The 21,494-nt window shown below is 38.7% G+C and overlaps 7 protein-coding genes across 7 annotated transcripts in view; 5 read left to right on the plus strand and 2 right to left on the minus strand.

Annotated features, from left to right (window-relative positions):
* LOC141330798 (uncharacterized) overlaps positions 1-5,737 on the plus strand; it is a 42,229-nt gene extending 36,492 nt beyond the window's left edge. Inside the window, exons 2-3 of the mRNA XM_073835560.1 lie at positions 2,747-2,764; positions 5,350-5,737. Of these exons, the coding sequence (XP_073691661.1) occupies positions 2,747-2,764; positions 5,350-5,737 (406 nt within the window). The remainder of the gene's footprint in view (positions 1-2,746; positions 2,765-5,349) is intronic.
* Positions 1-21,494, minus strand: part of LOC141330799 (uncharacterized) — a 30,559-nt gene that overhangs the window by 5,033 nt on the left and 4,032 nt on the right. The gene's annotated exons all lie outside the window — the stretch shown is intronic.
* LOC141331869 (histone H1-like) lies at positions 4,193-4,828 on the plus strand. The gene has a single exon (XM_073836907.1). It carries the CDS (start codon positions 4,193-4,195, stop codon positions 4,826-4,828), a length of 636 nt encoding a protein of 211 aa, XP_073693008.1.
* Positions 6,497-6,907, plus strand: LOC141332425 (histone H3-like). The gene has a single exon (XM_073837559.1). The coding sequence runs from the start codon at positions 6,497-6,499 to the stop codon at positions 6,905-6,907; it is 411 nt and encodes a 136-aa protein (XP_073693660.1).
* Positions 8,471-8,782, plus strand: LOC141331341 (histone H4). The gene has a single exon (XM_073836366.1). It carries the CDS (start codon positions 8,471-8,473, stop codon positions 8,780-8,782), a length of 312 nt encoding a protein of 103 aa, XP_073692467.1.
* LOC141332418 (histone H2B-like) lies at positions 9,520-10,029 on the plus strand. Its single transcript, XM_073837553.1, has one exon. The coding sequence runs from the start codon at positions 9,532-9,534 to the stop codon at positions 9,904-9,906; it is 375 nt and encodes a 124-aa protein (XP_073693654.1). The 5' UTR covers positions 9,520-9,531; the 3' UTR covers positions 9,907-10,029.
* Positions 19,700-21,492, minus strand: LOC141332232 (histone H2B-like). Its single transcript, XM_073837357.1, has one exon. It carries the CDS (start codon positions 21,215-21,217, stop codon positions 20,843-20,845), a length of 375 nt encoding a protein of 124 aa, XP_073693458.1. The 5' UTR covers positions 21,218-21,492; the 3' UTR covers positions 19,700-20,842.

Here is a 21,494-nt window from a genome sequence, read left to right on the forward strand (position 1 = left end):
AGATGTTGCTGTGGTCTCTTCATCCTCAGTAGAAAAAGACTAAAAGACCAATATGTTTAAATAAAGCTTTGTTCCATGTGTATTTATTTATGTGCATGGTTACTTTTATTATTTTACTAATTTATTCATGTTTCCTGATGTTGTCAGTAAATAAAATATAACATTTTCATAAGCGTATGCATTTATTCATTACTTCATTGAAAAAAACAAAAAACATTATGCTTGTTTAACTAAAAATATCATTAATTATTAGTCAGCATTTATCATTATTATTGTTGGTAAGTGTTGGAGTGGGCTAGCAATGCATTCTAAAGTTATTTTAATTTCTAAGTGGTAATACTTACATTTTCCGAGAGTAAAATCAACAGCCTTCTCCAAAGGTAAGATCTTTGAGCAACTGATCCACGTCTCCTTTGTGCAGATGTTGCAAACATAGAGGAAAGCGTACTAGGTAGGGTTGCTGTGTTACTGATGGCATGAGGTGTCGCTGTCGCTCAAATTATTACTGCAGAATTTATAATTCCATACAAACTCAGGGAAAGACTTAAGTATCTTTAACAAAGAACAATCATGACAGAAAACCTAACTATAATAGGTTTGCGTACAAAGTACACGATTATATACAGAAAAAATGATTAAATATATTTTAATATTCATAAAATCGCAATGAATTAAAAATTGCATTTGTTGTTTTTGTTATTTATTTATTATTATTTTAAGTTTCAGGGATGAAAGGAGAGAGAAATTCAGCAAGAAAAAGTAAAACAAATGAGATCTAAGCTAGTTTTGCACAATTTTGCCCATTAACATATTCAGGACAACCAATTTGGGGGTTTTAGTCATATTAGTATTGTTAAAAATATAAAAGCTTCAATCAATCCAAAATAAGCAAATTTCATCAACATCAAAATGTTTACAGATAGACAAATTAAATCCGTCGCTCATATCATTTCATGTTGAGCTTGTTATAACGTCGTAGGTCACATGATAACGTCAACATGGCGGAACGCATCCATACTCAACGAGATTTGGCTGTTGAGTAGGTACTCTTTTAGCGCTCGTTAAGTAAGTACTTGTTGAAATTAAGTACCTACTCATTGAGTAGGCGATTTCGGACGCAGCCTTTGTTCGGTTTATTACTTTTACGTTTAAGCAAAAAAAAAAAAAAAAAAAAAAAAAAAAAAAAAAATTAAAGCTTGGGCTCCTAAACATTAGATCACTTGCACCCAAAACAGCCATTGTAAATGAAATAATCACAGATAATAATTTTGATGTACTCTGCTTGACTGAAACCTGGCTAAAACCAAAGGATTATATTGGTCTGAATGAGTAATGTTATAACAATATATAGTGATATTCTCAATGATGCTCAGAAAACAGGATATGGTTTAATTCATGCTTCAATGCTTATTGTTAATGGTACTCTGACAGGTATGCTAAATAAATCTCTCCTATCTCTTGCTCTGGCTACAGTATATACCACTAGGGCCGTATACATGATTTCCTAAAAGAAATTGCAAATTGGTTAATGCTGATAAAGCGATAGTTGTCTGAGAGTTTAAAAGTAACGTTGATAATAGAAATGATGCATTAAAACTTGCATTTACTGACCTAATAAAACTCTTTTGGATTCAAGTAAAATGTCACTGGGCTCACTCATCGTTTTAATCATACGCTAGATTTAATTATATTGCATGGAATTGATCTTACTAATATAAATATTGTACCTCAAAGCGTTGATGTTATTGACCACTTAATTCAATGAATGTTTTTTGTTAAAATCTCAGTCTTGATTCAACATTAATTGTGGGTGCATTGATATTGAACCAACATCACTTTGCAAAATTATTTCAATGCCGTTAGCGTTGACACATCAAAGCTGAAAGTTCAATGCAAACAAGATATTGTTCTTGAAATTTTAGGCAGTTTAGTGCCAATGGCTCATAGGGACTACAACGAGTTACTTCCCGGGTTAGTGACGTCACAAACCCAGACGTTTACATAAACCTATTGTTAAACAATGTCGCTTGGACACTTTTCCATTGAGAATGGGTAACATATGATCTCTGTGTCTCACCTGGTTGCCCGTTGACAGCAGCATTGCTCAAAAAGTTGCCCCATGTATCTTCAACCTTAGGTTACAATTTGCATGTAGACAGACGTACTGTTACTTCCTCTACACCCAGAAATGTAGGTGTTATATTAGATAGCAACTTCCCTTTTGAAAATCATACTCCCCATGTTACAAAAACAGCATTTGTCCAGACTTGACTATTGTAATGCACTGCTAGATGGCTGTACCACATCTTCAATAAACAAGCTACTTCTTCTACTTCTACTACTTCTCCATATAGTGGACTTCTATGGTGCCTCGAGTTTGAACTTCTAAAATGCAGTTTCAAAGGGCTCTAAACGATCCCAGCTGAGGAAAAAAGGGTCTTATCTAGCAAAATGATAAGGTTGGGATCATTTAGAGTCCTTTGAAACTGCATTTTGGAAGTTCAAACTTGGAGCACCATAGAAGTCCACTATATGGACAGAAATCCTGAAATGTTTTCCTCAGAAAACATAATTTCTTTATGACAGAAGAAAGAAAGACATGAACATCTTGGATGACAACGAGTTATATATATATACCACAGTAACGAGGTGAAGGGAATTGATGCAAAAAAAAAAAAAAAAAGATTGACGGGTGGGAGTTTAAAAGGTTATACATTTATTCAAAGTTTACAAAAATTCAAATTAGAATTAAAATCAAAGTCGAATTAAATATCTAAATTAAATTCAAAGCTAGTCAAATCTGAGAGAAGTAAGTCTAATAGAAATATTAGCTGTCTAGGTGCACCCAGATTATCAGAGTAAAAGATAGAGAGTAGTAAGGAGAAGTAAGAAAGTCTCTGATCTGCAAGAGGTGCAGCGTTAACCCTAACCCAAAAACCAGACAGAACAGGAAGTCAATGTGTCGCTTATGTGTCTAATTTTGATTAAGAACACATTACTCATCATGTCTCAACTCATGAACTAAGGCGTTATTAATCTGCATGTTCCATTCCCACCAACCCAAACTTAAAAAAAATAATAATAATAAATTTACTAAGAAGTACTTCTTGTTCTGAGAACATCGGTCTGTCTGTTGGAGTTGAGGATAGATATGATAAAACATACAAAAATAACATCTACATAGCAACAGCATGCAGTCTCATGTCATGTCTCAAAACGTCAGTCAGGGTAAAACTACTTATTCTCAAAAAGATCAATAATTATATAAATATAATCATTCATAAGACATATTCATAATACAGTTAATAATGCATAATCTTAGATATGAATATGCAATTTTTTGTTCTGATTTGAATGTTCTGGGAACATTCTTACAACGCTTGTTTCTTTAATTGAAAGTGGCTGCTGAATTATTTCCTGCTGGACCTATACATAGATACATAAAAACATGTTTATTATTATTATATTAATATTTAGTTTTTTTGTTTCTATCTCAGAGAAGGAAAAATAACCACTGGAATGTATGATTCTTTGTGTCCCCTAAGTCGACTTGCAAAAGTAAAAAAAAGACAAATTTTGTCATGACATATAGTTTAATAACATTAATCCACTAACAATGCAAGGATAGCGGTTTTATGTTAACATTTTTAGAACGAATTTTAGAAGAAAGCATGAGCCACAAACAGACTGCAATCCTCCGGATGTTCGTGTGCTTCAAGCTGGCCAAAACAACAGCTGTATGAAGCACTGCACATGGCCCTCACTGATGCTCATTTCATTATATTCCCTTCAAACTGTTTCTGAAACACACAGAGGACGATTTCAGTCTTTGACCAACTTTTCCTCTTAAACAAGGCATTAAATGAACACGCGGCTTTGTTCCGTGGCTGATGCTCGCCTTGAATTTGATCTGATCGGAGAAAAAGAAACATTTCCTCGTCGCGTATTTTAGTGTCCAGAGAAAGCCGAGAACCTCTGCATGATGTTGAGTTTGTTTTTACTGCGTCAAACTATTTTACCACTGGAGTATTGGCCTTGAATGTAAGAGAAGAAACACAAGCGCGAGTGGCTCGTGGAGGCGCGCAGACAGCGAGCGGCGGGTTGAGTCTATAAGGTTCTCATGTGTTGTTTAAGAGCGCAGCGCTGCTGTAGCGCCAATCATTGTTGATTTCAGCTTTTGAAGAAAAGAGAAATGGCAGAAACCGCTCCAGCCCCAGCTGCCGCCGCCCCGCCGGCCAAAGCACCCAAGAAGAAGTCCGCTGCCAAAGCCAAGAAAGCAGGTCCAGCTGTCGGCGAGCTGATCGTCAAAGCCGTGTCCGCATCCAAGGAGAGGAGCGGCGTGTCTCTCGCAGCTCTGAAGAAGGCTCTCTCTGCCGGCGGCTACGATGTGGAGAAGAACAACTCCCGCGTCAAGATCGCCATCAAGAGCCTGGTGACTAAAGGCACCCTGGTGCAGGTCAAAGGAACCGGCGCTTCCGGCTCCTTCAAGCTCAACAAGCAAAGCGAGACCAAGAAGAAACCGGCCAAGAAAGCTGCTCCTAAAGCCAAGAAGCCCGCGGCCAAGAAACCCGCTGCTGCCAAGAAGCCCAAGAGCGCAGCGGCAAAGAAGCCCGCCGCTAAGAAATCGCCCAAGAAGGCCAAGAAACCCGCCGCTGCTGCCGCTAAGAAGGCGACGAAGAGCCCTAAGAAGGCAAAGAAGCCAGCAGCACCTAAGAAAGCAGCAAAGAGCCCCAAAAAGGCGAAGGCAGCCAAACCCAAGGTGGCAAAGCCCAAAACCACCAAGCCTAAAGCTGCTAAGCCTAAAAAGGCAGCTCCCAAAAAGAAATAAAAAAAGTATTGTTTTATTCCCCAACGGCTCTTTTCAGAGCCACCCACAAACTCCAAAGAAAGAGCAAACTTTTGATCTGTAGTTTAAATTTTTGTAGTAGAAAATTAGAATGCATTTGAGTTTCATCTCAACTCAACAGTTTGTCAAGCAGTGTTTTACGTGCTGACTGAATTCAGAAAAGCCACCAAGTTCTTCACATATGTTCATTTTAACAGATTTAATAGATCATTGATCTTAATTTAACGTTATGTTGCCTTGACATTGATTTTGAATTTATCCCGTCACGATTTCTTTAATGTTTTCTATCAAGTTTTGTTTTTTAGTCTAAAATGCTGCAGAATCTGACCGCCAGCTGTGGGGGTGTGGCTTTGGTGTTCGGTGTTGGAGGGAAGTTCAGTGATTGGTTTAAAATATTACAAGCCTCTAAACCAATGGGCGACTGGCACGCTCTTTTAAAACAGCAGAGCTGTTCGCATGAGTTCATTATTTCTGCTTTACAAACGTAGAAATTAATAACTAACAATGAGCGGTAGAGGCAAAACCGGTGGCAAAGCAAGAGCCAAGGCTAAGACTCGTTCATCCAGGGCAGGGCTGCAGTTCCCCGTCGGTCGTGTTCACAGACTTCTCCGTAAAGGGAACTATGCTGAGCGCGTTGGTGCCGGTGCTCCCGTCTATCTGGCGGCTGTGCTCGAGTATCTTACCGCTGAGATCCTGGAGTTGGCTGGAAACGCCGCGAGGGACAACAAGAAGACCCGTATCATTCCCCGTCACCTGCAGCTGGCGGTGCGCAATGATGAGGAGCTCAACAAACTCCTGGGCGGAGTGACCATCGCTCAGGGCGGCGTGCTGCCCAACATCCAGGCTGTGCTTCTGCCCAAGAAGACCGAAAAACCCGCCAAGACTAAGTAAACAGATCTGTTTCTGAAACCCAAAGGCTCTTTTAAGAGCCACCCATTTTATCTTTCAGAGAGCGCTTTTTGTCTTGTTTATTTAATGCGTAGGCATACTTTCATTCTAAAAATAAATAAATCAACCACAAACATGTATATTTGTTCAGTGTGGGGCAATTGCAATATGAATGTTTTAAAATGAATAAAGCGCTAAAATATCCCAGGCATAAAAACATTTTGCCATCTCCAGCCTAAACAGCTAATACCGAAATCAATGTCTGCTGTAATACATTATAACTCATTCTTCTCTAATTATTGTCTTTCTCAAGAACTCAAACAGTTTTATTATTATTATTTTTATATACAGCTGTATGTAGAGTAAATAATGTCCAAATCTGCATAAATCACCTGTTCCAGACTACATATCCATATACATTATTTATTGTTCAGTCTTTGTGTTCTCATGTCAGATCTGTATGCACCAAATGCTCCTTAAAAAGCTAATTTTGATTCTGATAAAGGGTGTGTAATTAATGCGTAAAGTAATAAACAAAACAAAGCATTTTGAGCGGGAAACACAAACAGCTCTGTTTGAAAACAGGAGATGCGCAGTCATTGGCTATCAGTCACGAGCAGACGTCACAAATCAGCCAATCACAAGCCTCAGCACCTTTATGACACCATCAGCTCGTGACCGTATGATGCTTTAAAAGCAGGCGCTGAACACAGAGTAGTATTTTCTACGTACACAGAACGGAGAGAGAAGTGCATCACAGCGATGGCAAGAACCAAGCAGACCGCTCGTAAATCCACCGGTGGCAAAGCGCCGAGGAAGCAGCTCGCTACCAAAGCCGCCCGCAAGAGCGCCCCAGCCACCGGCGGAGTCAAGAAGCCCCATCGTTACAGGCCCGGGACCGTGGCTCTCCGAGAGATCCGCCGTTATCAGAAGTCCACTGAGCTGCTGATCCGCAAACTGCCTTTCCAGCGTCTGGTCCGAGAAATCGCTCAGGACTTCAAGACTGATCTGCGCTTCCAGAGCTCCGCTGTCATGGCTCTGCAGGAGTCCAGTGAGGCCTATTTGGTCGGTCTGTTTGAGGACACCAATCTGTGCGCCATCCACGCCAAGAGAGTCACCATCATGCCCAAAGACATCCAGCTGGCCCGCCGCATCCGCGGAGAACGCGCTTAAACCCGCATCAGCCCCATTAAACCCCAAAGGCTCTTTTAAGAGCCACCAACAACACACTGAACGAGAGGATTTCCTTTTTAACGCAGAATATAACTAAAAGTAAATGACGTTGCCTTTATCAGTTCAAATAATTATGTTTGGGTGTTAATTTTATGCGTTCTGTCAATCTTCGTGGCCATATATATATATATGTATCTCGTGTTTAATGAAGACTCCCACTAAAAGTTAAGTAAGTGTAACAATTTTAAATACCAATAAATCTTAGGTATATTTTAAACAGGAGTCATTTAATGACAAAAGATTATGTTTAAGGATCATAGCACAGCCCTCAAAAACTGATTGTAATTTTTCAGTTTTTGTAAGGAAGTATAAGTCATTTAGATTATAGTAACATTTAGTATGGTCACATATGTATTTTAATAAGTACAGGTCAGAATAAGTGTATTGTTTCATTTTTATATAAATAGGCCTATATCTGTTACTCTGAATTGTGTCCATAATTGCAGTATTTGTTTTTCTGAGTAAATAACAGCAGAAGCAGATGTTTGTTGAGTAAAAAGTATTTATTTTATTATGGCCACGATTGCTTAGTTTGTCACTTTGTTTCTGACTTGCTCTGCCTTAAGAAATGGCTGTTTGCAGTTATATTATGAATACTTTCTGCTTGCTGTAAATGAGTATTTTGGTTGGAGAATCTACTGAACTTGTGAAATACTGTAGTGAGACGGGACTCTGTTCAGAAATATATTATTCTCTTTAATTATAGTTATATTTATAGTTATTGTTCTTGTTCTACTGCGTTCACAGTAACGTTCTTAGCTTTTTGGCTTTTTTCAGTGACATTAACACAAACTAAACAATAGAAAAAATGCATTAAAATCATACTATTCATTAATTTTAACATATTTTTCAGTGCTAAATATTCCTAATGTATCTGTAATATAAATAAGATGCTAAATTGTTATTTATACAGTGATTCTGTCATTTGGTGTATTGGATGGACACTGTGGTGTAACAGAGAATTTGTGTTAAACTAAATGACAGAAACATTACCCCGAATGATGAAACTCCTGCTTCTGCTGATATTACAGACTATCAGCTGGCCACCTATTTCAACACTGAACTTGACCAGTGAAGTTCATCACAATTACTCAAAACATCTACTTGTTTTTTGTTTCTGTTTTAATCTAGCAATATGACATGTTTTTGTAACCACACCATGAAAAGGTGAAATTATCAAATATTTAAGAGCAATAAACTCTTGGATCATGAAATGAACTATGAAATCTGTGAAACTGTAACCTTGATATCTTTAATATTGACTGAATAAAGCCATTACAAAAATGTAAACCATACTGAAATTAATAGTTGACAGACACACACACACACACACACACACACACACACACACACACACACACACACAATGTTAATCACTCTGTGCCATGTGACGTGGGGATGCTTTCAGTTAGGTCCTGTAAGCAAACGTAAAACACCTTCCAGGAGCCATTTTCATATACTGTATTTTTTCGCCTGTTGTTTGAAACAAGAAGTGATTTAAACATGTCTGGAAGAGGCAAAGGCGGTAAAGGACTCGGAAAAGGAGGCGCTAAGCGTCATCGTAAGGTTCTGCGCGATAACATCCAGGGAATCACCAAACCCGCTATTCGTCGTCTCGCTCGCCGCGGCGGTGTTAAGCGTATCTCGGGTCTGATCTACGAGGAGACCCGCGGTGTGTTGAAGGTGTTCCTGGAGAACGTTATCCGTGATGCTGTCACCTACACCGAACACGCCAAGAGAAAGACCGTCACCGCTATGGACGTTGTGTACGCGCTGAAACGACAGGGACGCACCTTGTACGGTTTCGGAGGATAAACGCCTTTAAATAAGAGATAAACTACAAACCCAACGGCTCTTTTAAGAGCCACCCACTCTGTCACATAAAGAGTCCATATTACAGTCATGTTGCAGATAATGTTTTTTAGATGTATGCTAACGGTAAAGTTTTTATGAATAAGCCCGTTTTAATAAATGATTCTAATGTAATGCTGGTGTGTGCTGCACCATGTTGGATTACGTTAGAACTTCTTTAAGGCGTTATCGTCTTTTATTTTCAAATGGTATTTTCATTTATTCGTTTAGCTTTCTGGTTTTAATTAAAACGACAGAATCAAAAGAGCAGGTCATCAGATGGCAACGATACTTAAGTTAAAGCAAAAGTGAAATAGGCGGGACAGCACATATATTTTTTTTTTTCTCCAAATTCTCTCATTTGGTTTATAGGGCTTTTAAAATCATTCTGTATGATATTTGAGACTTTATTTATAGAATATAACTTAACAAAAAGAGCGGGAATTAAACAAAGGAAATTTAGTAATGTGGGCAGAAATCGTTCAAACATTGAGTGGTGGGCGGGGCTATCATTTCACAGCTTCTGATTGGCCGTCGTTGCGCTCATGATGCTTCGAGTTGTCCAATCACATACGAGTTTATGGGTTTGGTCTGTGAAATCACTCAATCAGAATGTTCCACATCTCTTTGCTAATTAGCATAGGTTAGTCAGTAAATGCCTCTGTCAGACTCACTGCAGTCACTGATTCGTCGAAGTATCGTCTAGCAGCATCATGCCTGAACCAGCGAAGTCCGCGCCTAAGAAAGGCTCCAAGAAGGCCGTCACTAAGACCGCAGGGAAAGGAGGAAAGAAGCGCAGAAAGTCCAGGAAGGAGAGTTACGCCATCTACGTCTACAAAGTCCTGAAGCAGGTCCATCCTGACACCGGTATCTCTTCCAAGGCGATGGGAATCATGAACTCTTTCGTCAATGACATCTTCGAGCGCATCGGTGGAGAAGCGTCTCGTCTGGCTCACTACAACAAGCGCTCCACCATCACTTCACGAGAGATCCAGACCGCTGTGCGTCTGCTGCTGCCCGGTGAACTGGCCAAACACGCCGTGTCTGAGGGCACCAAGGCCGTCACCAAGTACACCAGCTCCAAGTAGATCTGATCAAACTCACAAACCCAAAGGCTCTTTTAAGAGCCACCCATTTATTCTCTGAAGGAGTGTTTCTGGTGGAAAATGCTTGTTTTCCATCATCTCAACCGTCTATAAAATGCAAACTGACTTCAGATAGCAGTGTAAAATAGTGTTTTTATTTACTCTCAAGTTCAGTTATGTTTTCTCTAATAATGATTTTAAATTAATGCCTGGTTATGAAAATTGCATTTGCAAAGGTTCTAAATTATAGCATAGTTTGGTAGTTTTAAGCATTGTAAACTTTAGCTTACATTGAAGTCACAGATTCAATGTCCAAATGGCGTCAGCTCTTCCAACTGTTTTTTTTTTTCTCTCTGAGATGTTTATAAGAGTTTTAAAGTGGAGCTTCTATGAAATCGTAAGTTCTATATCACTGGGTTGAAATGTTCATCGTTGTGGGTCCATCCACATATACGATTTGGTATGTTTTGATGTGTGGAATCAAAGTGCTAACTGCACCTTTGACCTCACCCCCTTAATTTTTCTTTTCTCCTCTTTCTCATTGTCTCCCACTACCAGGATCAATTTTCCAAAACATAATTAGTTGTGTTCTTGTTTATATCATCCTGAGATTCTGACTGGTGTGACATCAGTTTTGTTGCTAACAAGCATTGTTCAATACTGAAGCCACATTTTCAAAACTGTTCATACAATCTTCATGTATTTTGGTCAAACAGTTGATCTCAGATCCAAAACTCACTCAGACCAACAAAACATTTGACATAGGTCTCAAAATAAGCTTGTTTCACCATAACACTGACAACAATTCTCATTCAGAAAACATTTCATTCATAACACACTGATCTAAAAATACTAACAACAGGGAGCATTACATAAACTATGAACTTTTGTCTTTGAAGTTTGAATTCATTTTACTGACTGTATTACAGCACAAAGAATGAATGAAAAAAGCAGCATTTCTCTCCCCTATTTCTTTACATACCAAAATAAATAAAATATGGATATACGGTACTGTGGGGTCAAGTCCTCCCTCTCTGCCACTCCTTTTCCCCTCCAATGTGTCTTTATTGATCAATGTTTCCAAACAAAATAATTCCGAAGCCATCCATCCCATTTGTTTACCAAAAGATCAACAAGAAAATTAAAAATAAATAAATAAAATGGACACCTAGTTTGACTTTCAGCTGAAATTGCAGTTAGTTGTGTTGAGTTTCATAGTAAATATTCTGCTAAGCTTTTAATTCCTGCAGAAATGTTGAGTTTCCTATCATTCTGACTTGAATGTGCTTTTATCAGCGTTGAAAGCAGTGTGTTAGCAATGTGCTGAATATATAGTGTTCTGCAGGTTGTGGATATAAATGACAAAAGTGTTCATGGATTTTCAGAAATGCCGTCACTGAATGCATTTTGTCTGAAAGCAATGAAAAATGATTCACAGTTTATTTGGCATAGACTTCTGTTTCACTGAATGTCTGAACAATTTTGGAAATGTGGCTTCAGTGTTGAATAAAGCTTGTTAGCAATTGGACAAAAAAAAAAAAAAAAGATAATTCTAACAGTGAAAGTTTGTAAATTGCTTTGGATAAAAGTATCTGCTAAATGAATAAATGTAAATGAAAGTTTTCACTAAATTGTTTCATTTTTTTTTTTTTTTTTCGCAAAACAACAAATTATTAGGAGCGCTTCCCCGGACAGCACGCCAAACACGCTTTACATACTCCAGCTAACTATATGTAAGTGTGAACTCGTGAAAGGGGTTTTAAGGCATGAACCAGTCTCTGCAAACCGCTTCCTTTCCCTAAGAAGAACAGAGGCACCAGGTAGCGACCGTGAAGGTATTTCCCATACTTCCCATTCTCATATGACTGGCTCATATATTGGACACACTTTTCTAGATCTGGAGGGTTTGCCTTTGCTTTCTGTGCTTCATCAGGCCAAAAGAGCAAAAGGATCAAGAGATAAAACTCTGGGCTTCTGCCTCGTTCTTTGCTCTCCCAAAGCACCTTTAACCTGGCCTGAAGATCTTCTGTGTTTTCACACGGCTCACCAAACTGACTCAAGATGATGTTGGTGAGGATGTAGAGAATAATTTGGTCTTCATTTTCTGGCTGGGGTTTTTCAATTGAGCTCAAATTTTGCTTACACACACTGATTTTTTTTTTTTTTTGCTTACACACACCATTTTTCTGCCTTAACATATTTGTTTTCCTCCTTTGCCTTAATGTAATACAAACGTGCCAGTGTTTGAGGATAGAAGGGGTCTGTTGAGAACCAATTTGAAGTTAACTCCAACAAACGAATGCACTGGTTAGTTTTATTTTCCCTTATGATGTCAAGAATCAGTGTGGAAAACTTTTCCTTTCCTATCAGACCCTTAGGCCTTGTGACTAACATGCTCTTGCACATTTTCTCATAATTACTCTCCTTTCCTTTTACCATGCTCTTCAAGAAGTCAAGAGCAATGTCAGATCTTGTCTTGTGCTCAGTGAGCATTTCTAGACAGGCATCAGCAATCATTGGATGTGCCAGACGGATGTGTTTGGCTTTCTGTTCTCCTTCTGAGAAAGTGACCGTGAGATCCTCGAAAGGCTTCATGATCATTTCCAGGGAAGGTTTCTCCTCATCGGGCCATCCTTCTTGCTTGATGAATTCCTTGCATAAAGGTTTCAACAAGTGTGAACCCGGGACATATGAATTTATCAAAGCCAAAAAACTAAGTTTAACTAAGTCTTGTGCTGCTGGAGTCTTTGTGATTTTCAACATGTTTTATCACATTCTCTACATATTCTTTCTGAAAACCTCCCTGCATTAGGTTAAAGGAATAAAAACTTATCCGACATTTTCTTGTATTTCTTTTTAATTTCCATCTTTTTCTGATCAAACCTCTTCTTCTCCTCTGGTAAGAGCTCCATTTTCAGCTTCACATCGCCTGGCGCTCGAACAGAGCTCTTGCTAACAGCGTTGATAATGATGAATGCAGGAGGGTCAGTTGGATTAGCAAGCAATGCTCTTGCCATATTTTCAATCTCTGTCTTAAACTCATCTTTATTTTCTGCTATATCTGTTCTGAATGGTTCTGTCAGGGTTTCACATGTGAACTCTTTCCTCAAGTGTTTCAGTTCATCTCCAGCTAGTGCTGATCCACCGCTGTCTTTGTGATGCAACAGATTTATGGCCGTAACTTTCCAATGACCTTTTCTCTGTACTCGGATCTGTTGCAGAAGTTTTTCCTTGAACTGTCTTCTTGCTTCTTCAGAGAGATTTGGAGGAAGAATCATTGTGTCTTTCAGAGTGAAATCTGTAGGGATGCAGTTTAAAATGATCACAGCTGGAGTTTCTGTATCGATCTCCCTCTCGTGGATTTCTTCAATCAGATCTTTCCAGAGAATTGTCTTGACTGATTGATCATTTATCTTTTCCTTGGTGTCCAATAACAGCAGCACCGTTCTCCGATTTGGACAATGTTGTTTATTAGACAGCAGAAAAAAGATCCACCACTTGCTTTGACAGCTTTTTAGTGTCTAGATCTGAATCGATCACTTTGGCACACCTGAGATCTTTCCGGAAACGCCAGAGCACCTGCATAGCGAGAGTTGAGCCTCCGCTGCCAGACTGGTATCGTAAAGAGACATCAGTGATGAGACAGCGTTTTCCTTTTCTTTTTTCAATTAAGTCTATTAAATCATTAAAGCCATCCCTTTCAACCAGTGGTACGTTCTTTGGGTAAAAATTCAGCCACTTTGGTGGAGCTCCTTTAAGAAAGTCAGCCTGATGCTGTCTAGCGACGTCTGGGTTAACATCATCGGTCTCAAACATATCAGACCATACAACGTCGAGGAGTGAGAGTGAATCTCTCAGTTTAGTTGGAATTGAGATTTCATTGAGATCGAAGGTAGGTAACAACTCAAATCAATTCAATTCAATTGAGCTTTATTGGCATGACTGTAAAATAGTACAATGTTGCCAAAGCAATAAACAGTGAACAAGTTATACAGGCGTATAGTATAACACATACACAAAAAATACATAAATAAATAAATAAATGCATAAAAATGGAAACAAAAACAATAGTAAATATAATGTAAATATCAACAGAGAGTAGTGATAAGGAAAAGGGGGTTCAGCCTTTGTCCCTCATAATACGGCAGGAGGATACTGCGCTGCTAAGTGGATACACTTTTCTTTCTCTCCCAAGATATAACCAAGTTTGTCTGTGTGGCTTACTTGCTGAAAATCAGGCACAATTTGAGCTATTTTGGTAAAATAGGCGTCTCTGATGTTTTTATATTTGCTGCACTCCGTGAGGAAGTTCATCCTCTATAAGTCCATCTGTGCAGTGAGAACACAGTCTTAGCTCTCTGGCTCTCCAGCTCTGCTTGTGTCGACCCGTCTCTACATATAGACTATGCTCACTGAGACGATACTTCGTCAGGAGCTTTCTCTGATGATAATCTTTAATTTTGGTCAAGTAAGGTGCCAATTGATAACCAGTCTTAAATTTGTAGAAGTACTTTAGTTTGATAATTTGTGCTATTTTGAATTGCCAATCATGGATGTATTCTTTCTGGGTTAATCTTCCAATTGCTTAAATTGTTGCATGTCTTAACAGAATTGTTGAATTTAGTTGGTGTTTTTCCACTAAATAGTGCATGGGGTCACTCTCTGGGTGTCCTGCCCTGTAAGTAAGAGCATCAATGTGTCAGATAGATGGAACCAGAACTTCGCTGTTCTCTTCTGGATTTCTGCTAGGAGGGGGAATCTGCCCAATTCTGCCCTGCAGCCGAGATTAGGGGCGTTTCTGTGGAGTCCCAGGATGTTCTTGCAGAACTCGAGGTGGAAAATTTCAGTGGGGCTTTTATCCCAAGATTCATAGTTTAGTTTAAATTTGGGGGCCCAGATTTCACAGCCATACAGAAGAATGGGTTTGATGATGCTGTCAAAGATTTTCAGCCACAATTTAATGGGTGGGTTGAATTTGAATAGTGATTTTCTAATTGTGTAATAAGCCCTACGTGCCTTATCGGTCAGATGTTTTATTGCCAGATCCAAATTGTGAGACCCAAATAATTATAACATGTGGTATGATTAAGAAGTGTTCCCCCGATTGTAAAACTATACTTTTTGTCAGTAAGGCGAGGCTTTTTCTGAAAGATCATAATTTTGGATTTCTCCATGTTTATTGGTAAGGCCCAGTCTCTACTGTAATTTTCTAAAATTGAGAGGCTTTCGTGTAGCCCCTCTTCATGAGGTGACAAGAGTAGAAGATCATCGGCGTACAGGAGGCATTTGATTTCTTTGCCCTCTAGGGTCAGGCCAGGATTAGAGGACTTTTCGAGTTTTGAGGCCAATTCATTAATATACATATTAAATAGAGTCGGGCACAGGTTGCAGCCTTGACGGACTCCTTTGGTCTGACTGAAATAATCAGTCCGTTTGTCACTGATTTTGACACAGCATTTGTTTCCATTGTATACGTCTTTTATGATGTCATATGTCTTTCCTCCTATTCCGCTTTGAATTAGTTTTAGAAAAAGTCCATTATGCCAGTGAGGACATGGCCAGAAGAAAGGCAGGGAGACACTTGCTTGCAATCTCAGTAGAGTTTATTAACTCAAAAATGACATTAAAACATTAGAGTTGACCTTCCTTATGGAGGCCTCAACCACAACTCACTCTAGAAGCCCTTTTACACCCAAGGGTCAAACCATATTAAACACAGGGAAACCAACAAAAAGAAAATTCATACACACACCTAAACATCTAAATAAACTTAAGTAAATATAACATTCAAAATAAATTGACATCAACATTATCAAATTAAATACAAAATATAAACAATACAATACATTTTTACATACACTCCAAATAAACACAATAAACAATGAGCCCCCTGCTCAGACTATGTAGTGGACTATGCCTACACTACCCAGAATTCCATATGTTGGTATAAAATGGGAAGCAGGAAGGCCGCACTTCCTCTTAAACCCCCACCCCCGGAAACCATGCTGCGGTCATGAACCCAAAGACAAAGGTAAGTAAATGAAGTTGGCAAACTCTAAATAAAGTAAGAAATATAAGAAAGAAACCTCTTGGTGTCTCCTTTTTCTTGACCTAATGTGCACCTTAGACAAGAAAAGTAACCTCAAAATTATATTAAAACAACAACAGAAAACAAACATTCATACAAATAGTATAACACAAAAAATAAACCAAACAAAACACAGGGAATATATTAAAGGTTAAAGCTGACTGACGGTGACTTATGACATTGTCACAATGCCATACCGAATCGAAGGCTTTTTTTTTTTTTTTTATCAATGAAGCAGCCAAATATTTTACCTTGTTTTGTTTGATGAATAGATTTTTGTATAAGTGTGTAAATGTGATTTGAAGTTCTCTGTTTAGGCATGAATCCAATTTGACAATTGTTTAAAATTTTGTGTTCTTGGATGAACTGAATTAATCTGTCATTAATGATCGAACAGAATAGTTTTCCGAGGTTACTGCTCACTGTGATGCCTCTATAATTATTTGGGTCATACTTATCTCCTTGTTTAAAAATTGGGGTAATCAGGTTTCAGCATCTCATTAGATATTCCATCCAAGCCACTTGATTTCTTCATTTTTAGGGATTTCATCTTCTCTGTCAGCTCAGTTAATTCTATAGGCTTGTCTAAATGATTTAGCCTGTCTTTAATAGTGTATTCCAGGTTATTTAGTTGGGAAGTCAGATGTTTTTGGGTGGGGGTTGGTTCGTTTAGTGAATAGAGTTTTCCTAAATGTTGAGTCCAGATTTTTGGGTCATAGATGGGAAGGTGTTTGGTCTCTTTGGATTTTTCTAAATTTTTCCATAGGTCCCAAAAGGAATTTTGATCAATTGCCTCCTCAATTTTGTTTATTTTTATTTTTATGTGATCAGTTTTCTTCTGTATTAGCAGCGACTTGTATATTTTGAGGGTTTGTTGATATGTGGCTCGTATTTGTTGGTTTGCTGGGTCTCTGTGTTTTTTATTTGATAATGATCGCAATTCTTTTCTTAGTTTTTGCCATTCTTTATCGAACCAAGCATCTTTAGCTATTTATTTTTTACATCTGAATGTTTTTCTTTTTCTGAGGGCTTTTCTGACCACTGTAGAAAAGATTTTAGTTAACTGTTCAGTTGCTAAACTGATACTTCTCTTCTCTTCACTAAATGTAGTCAGGAGAAATAAGTTTATCATGTTGTCAACTTGGGTGCTGTGGAGCGCAGCTTCATACTGGGCAGGACTGTCTTTGCTCCATTTAAATTTGGGGGGGAGTGGATATAGTTTAACTTTCTGTACTAAAGATGGCAGATGATTCACTGACCTGTTGAGACTGAGGACTATGTGGCTGTGGTCTGATAATGGCAGCTGTGGCATCACAGTGAAATAATTGATTTTACTTTGGTCTATATCTGTGATGGCGTAGTCTACTGTGCTGCTGCCTAAATATGAGCAGTATGTAAATCGACCCAGGGAGTCACCTGTTATTCTGCCATTAACTAAATATAGGCCCAGGCTTTTGCAGAGCTGCAGGACTTGTTTTCCATGTCTGTTAATTACGTTATCATAATTCTGGCGTGTTTTAGTGAAGAGTTTGTGTTGATTAAGTGAATCGTTTATATATTTGTCTCCATCTGAGCTGATGTAGTCCACTTCCTTCCCTGTTCTGGCATTCAGATCTCCCATTAATAGAACTGAACCTATAGACTGAAAGAAATTGATCTCTGATTGTAGGGTTGAGAAGATGTCTGTGTTATAATAAGGTGACTCATATGGGGGGGATATATGTGGCACACAGGTACAGGTCCTCATCGAAACACACAATCTCTTTTTTAAGTTTTATCCAAATATGTGTTTTTCCCTTCTTCATAGGCTGAATATATTGCCACAGATGTTCTTTAAACCAAACTATAATTCCTCCTGAATCTCTTCCGTTTTTCACATTAGGCTGTTTGATTGAAGGAATACGTAGCTCTCTGTAGTTTGAAGGGGTGCAAGTTTTGGAGTCTAAACGACTCCATGTCTCAAGTAAAATAATTATATCTGAACTATGTACAGCATTAACAAAATCAGGATTAGTACTTTTCTCTCCAAAAGCTGAAGAGAACATCTCTTGAATATTATAACATGTTTTTTAAAATGATGTCTTTGGTGAGTATTGTATTTACCAGAATAATGTATAAATTCATGACCAAATCGTGTTTTAAAATATAAATTAATCAGTTCAAAATTAAGTATAGAGGATATACATAAAATAAATAAATATCATGGGTGAATCAGTGTTACAACTGTCAAATATGAAATAATCAAATAGGAATAGAAATGCATCAAATAAGAGTTAAGAAATACTATTTAACTACAGACCCACTGTAAGTAGTTAAGGTTGTCACATATAATTTTCAGCATGTTCTACCTCTTCCTGCGGCGTAGCTGTCAGACTGTCTTACCCTCTCCTCCTGATCAGAAAGTGTCTTCTGAGGGGGTTTCAGGGCTGTTTCCTTGATGGTTTCTGCAAACAGTCTCATGCCCTCTCGATGAATGTGGATGTGGTCATACAGATGCTCATGGGTGATGCGCTGATGGACATTCATCATTGAAGCACAGATTCCAGCTATCTCCGCGTTGATCCTTTGTGGTACGTCTCTGCGAGGTAGAAGGGTAGAGATGATGACTTTGGCTGTGGGGTAGATTCTGCTAGCTGTTTTCACCACGTTGGACAGGGCTTTAGTATTGTCCACCCTTCTGGTACTAAGGTCGTTTGTCCCAGTGTGAAGAATGATGTGTGACGGGGCACCCAATGCACCATCTTCAGCAGTCCTAAAGCAGAGTGTGAGCTGGGACACCAGAACTTCTTCACTGATCTCTCCAGAAACAGTCGTCTGGGGTCAAGGTGGTGGCCGTTAGAGTCGCAGAGGATGACGATGTTGTCTTTTCTCTTCTGTTCTCTTGGTGCTCATGGATGTTGTAGCTGGGGATGAATCTGAGTGATGATGCTGCTGTTCTTCCTCCTAAAGTTCTGATGGGCTTGAGGAGACTGATGGGTTGCAGGGATGAAAGGGCTCTGAGATTGTGTTGACACGCTCCTGTTGAGTCGAGTTTGAGGAGGGTTCAGTAGTGGAGATGTTGTGTGTTTGTGAACTGACACATCTCTGATGTTGAGTTGTGGGGTTGCTGACAATGATCTCTGCCAAAGATGTTTTTCTGTTCTCTTAAAGGACTCGTTGATAATCCATAATAACACTCAAACATAAGACTTAAGATAGCTTGTGTTTCCTGTTGAAAGGGGTTTCTCTATGACTGTAATAAAACTATCCTGTTGCTTTTGTGGCCAATAAAAAATGTGTTTGCACACTTTAGAAATTGTTTGTTTTAATGTACCAAGCACGATCAAAAGCATAGAATATATTTACTGGGAAAAGGCTGGGATTTCTCCCCCCCCATTAAACATTATTAACAACAGTAATTTAATTTCTTTGAAAATTAATATTAGGCCAGATTATGGCAGATTAATATCTAATATTCTCATAGAATCCAGATCTAAAGATTTGATTAGAGAACAGACATCAATGGCCTCAGTAACTGAGTTAATTTGAATTTCTATGGTTATTTTGCTGTAAAATAGATTGAACAGTTTACTTTTCTTTCTTGTAAAATTAAAGTTAACCATCCCTGATTCAATGAAGTTAATACTGAAAGTGAAATAAATCGAATGAATATAGAATCTCAGGCATCTGAAAGACTCTGATCACAGTTTAGACAAACTCTCACCAGCCTTTCACTGAATGACAGGTTTATTTTCATTTCTGGATGACAATAACATTAGAAAGCGTTTGTAACAAACGACACATCCGATGCAAGATTAATTAATGTGGGGAATAAACACTGTGCGATACAAGGTTCTGCTGGAGTCTTCTAATAAGATTATATTTCAAAATAGACATCACTGGCTTCAGTAAATGAGTATTAACAGATAGTTTGAGAAATGTTCAAATAATTTCATTACACTAAACAACAGCCCAGAGACATTTGTACTTTATTTACAACATATCAGAATTGCTGATAATACATTTATACACTCATTACTATTTGCAGAGGTCTTCACCTCTTTAACTAATCTGCAGATTCATGTTTCCATTTGTATGTGCAATTACTGGCAGTTCAACACATTTTTTTTTTATTAATATAATTAAAAAGAAAAATTAATGGCCAAACCTTTTATTTTTAACTGGTGGAGGAAGACTTTTACCTGAAAATGAAAGTTAAGACCCATGGCTGTATGTGCGCTGATACAGTCTTGGTTTCAGATTCATTTCTGCTCCTGTGGATATAAACAGGATTTCCACATTTCAGCACAGACTTACATTAGAACACTATGAGCCTTTCTTATCCAGCTCACTTTATGACACAAAAGAGTTTAGAAAATCTGACAATATTTGCTGCACAATGCTGAACACATTTTTGACTGAACAGTTTGAGACCGATGCTGATTATTTAGTGAGTTCAGCGAAGGAAACCCCTACTTCTTTATGAGAAATGCCATTTTTCAGCATTTATCTTTTGAAGATTTTGTTTTTGGCAAGTTGTGATGATTTGAGACTAAATCGATCAAACACAGACTATGATCAACTCACCATTCTGGCTGCTTAGAGATCATTACAAAAACACGTTTGTCTGTATCTGTGCATTGGAATCTTTATCCCTTGCCAAAACAAATTGTGTTCTTAAGTACTTAATACAACAAACCAGCCTTTCTAAAACCCGAAAAAAAGTCAAAACATAAATCTGCTTTTATTACGGTGTTGTATTTTATATGCGGTACGAAAGATGGAAAACCGCAATAATTTAACCTTATAAACAAACACTCCTTCACTGAGAAAGTGGATGGCTCTTAAAAGAGCCTTTGAGTTTGATGAGATCTACTTGGAGCTGGTGTACTTGGTGACGGCCTTGGTGCCCTCAGACACGGCGTGTTTGGCCAGTTCACCGGGCAGCAGCAGACGCACAGCGGTCTGGATCTCTCGTGAAGTGATGGTGGAGCGCTTGTTGTAGTGAGCCAGACGAGACGCTTCTCCACCGATGCGCTCGAAGATGTCATTGACGAAAGAGTTCATGATTCCCATCGCCTTGGAAGAGATACCGGTGTCAGGATGGACCTGCTTCAGGACTTTGTAGACGTAGATGGCATAACTCTCCTTCCTGGACTTTCTGCGCTTCTTTCCTCCTTTCCCTGCGGTCTTAGTGACGGCCTTCTTGGAGCCTTTCTTAGGAGCGGACTTCGCTGGTTCAGGCATGATGCTGCTAGACGATACTTCGACGAATCAGTGACTGCAATGAGTCTGACAGAGGCACTTATTGACTAACCTATGCTAATTAGCAAAGTGATGTGGAACATTCTGATTGAGTGATTTCACAGACCACACCCATAAACTCGTATGTGATTGGACAACTCGAAGCATCATGAGCACAACGACGGCCAATCAGAAGCTGTGAAATGATAGCCCCCCCCACCACCACTCCATGTTTGAACGATTTCTGCCCACATTACTATTTCCTGTTTCATTCCCGCTC

The sequence above is a fragment of the Garra rufa genome, chromosome 3 (assembly GCF_049309525.1).
Source record: "Garra rufa chromosome 3, GarRuf1.0, whole genome shotgun sequence".
In the NCBI taxonomy this organism is placed as follows: Eukaryota; Metazoa; Chordata; class Actinopteri; order Cypriniformes; family Cyprinidae; genus Garra; species Garra rufa.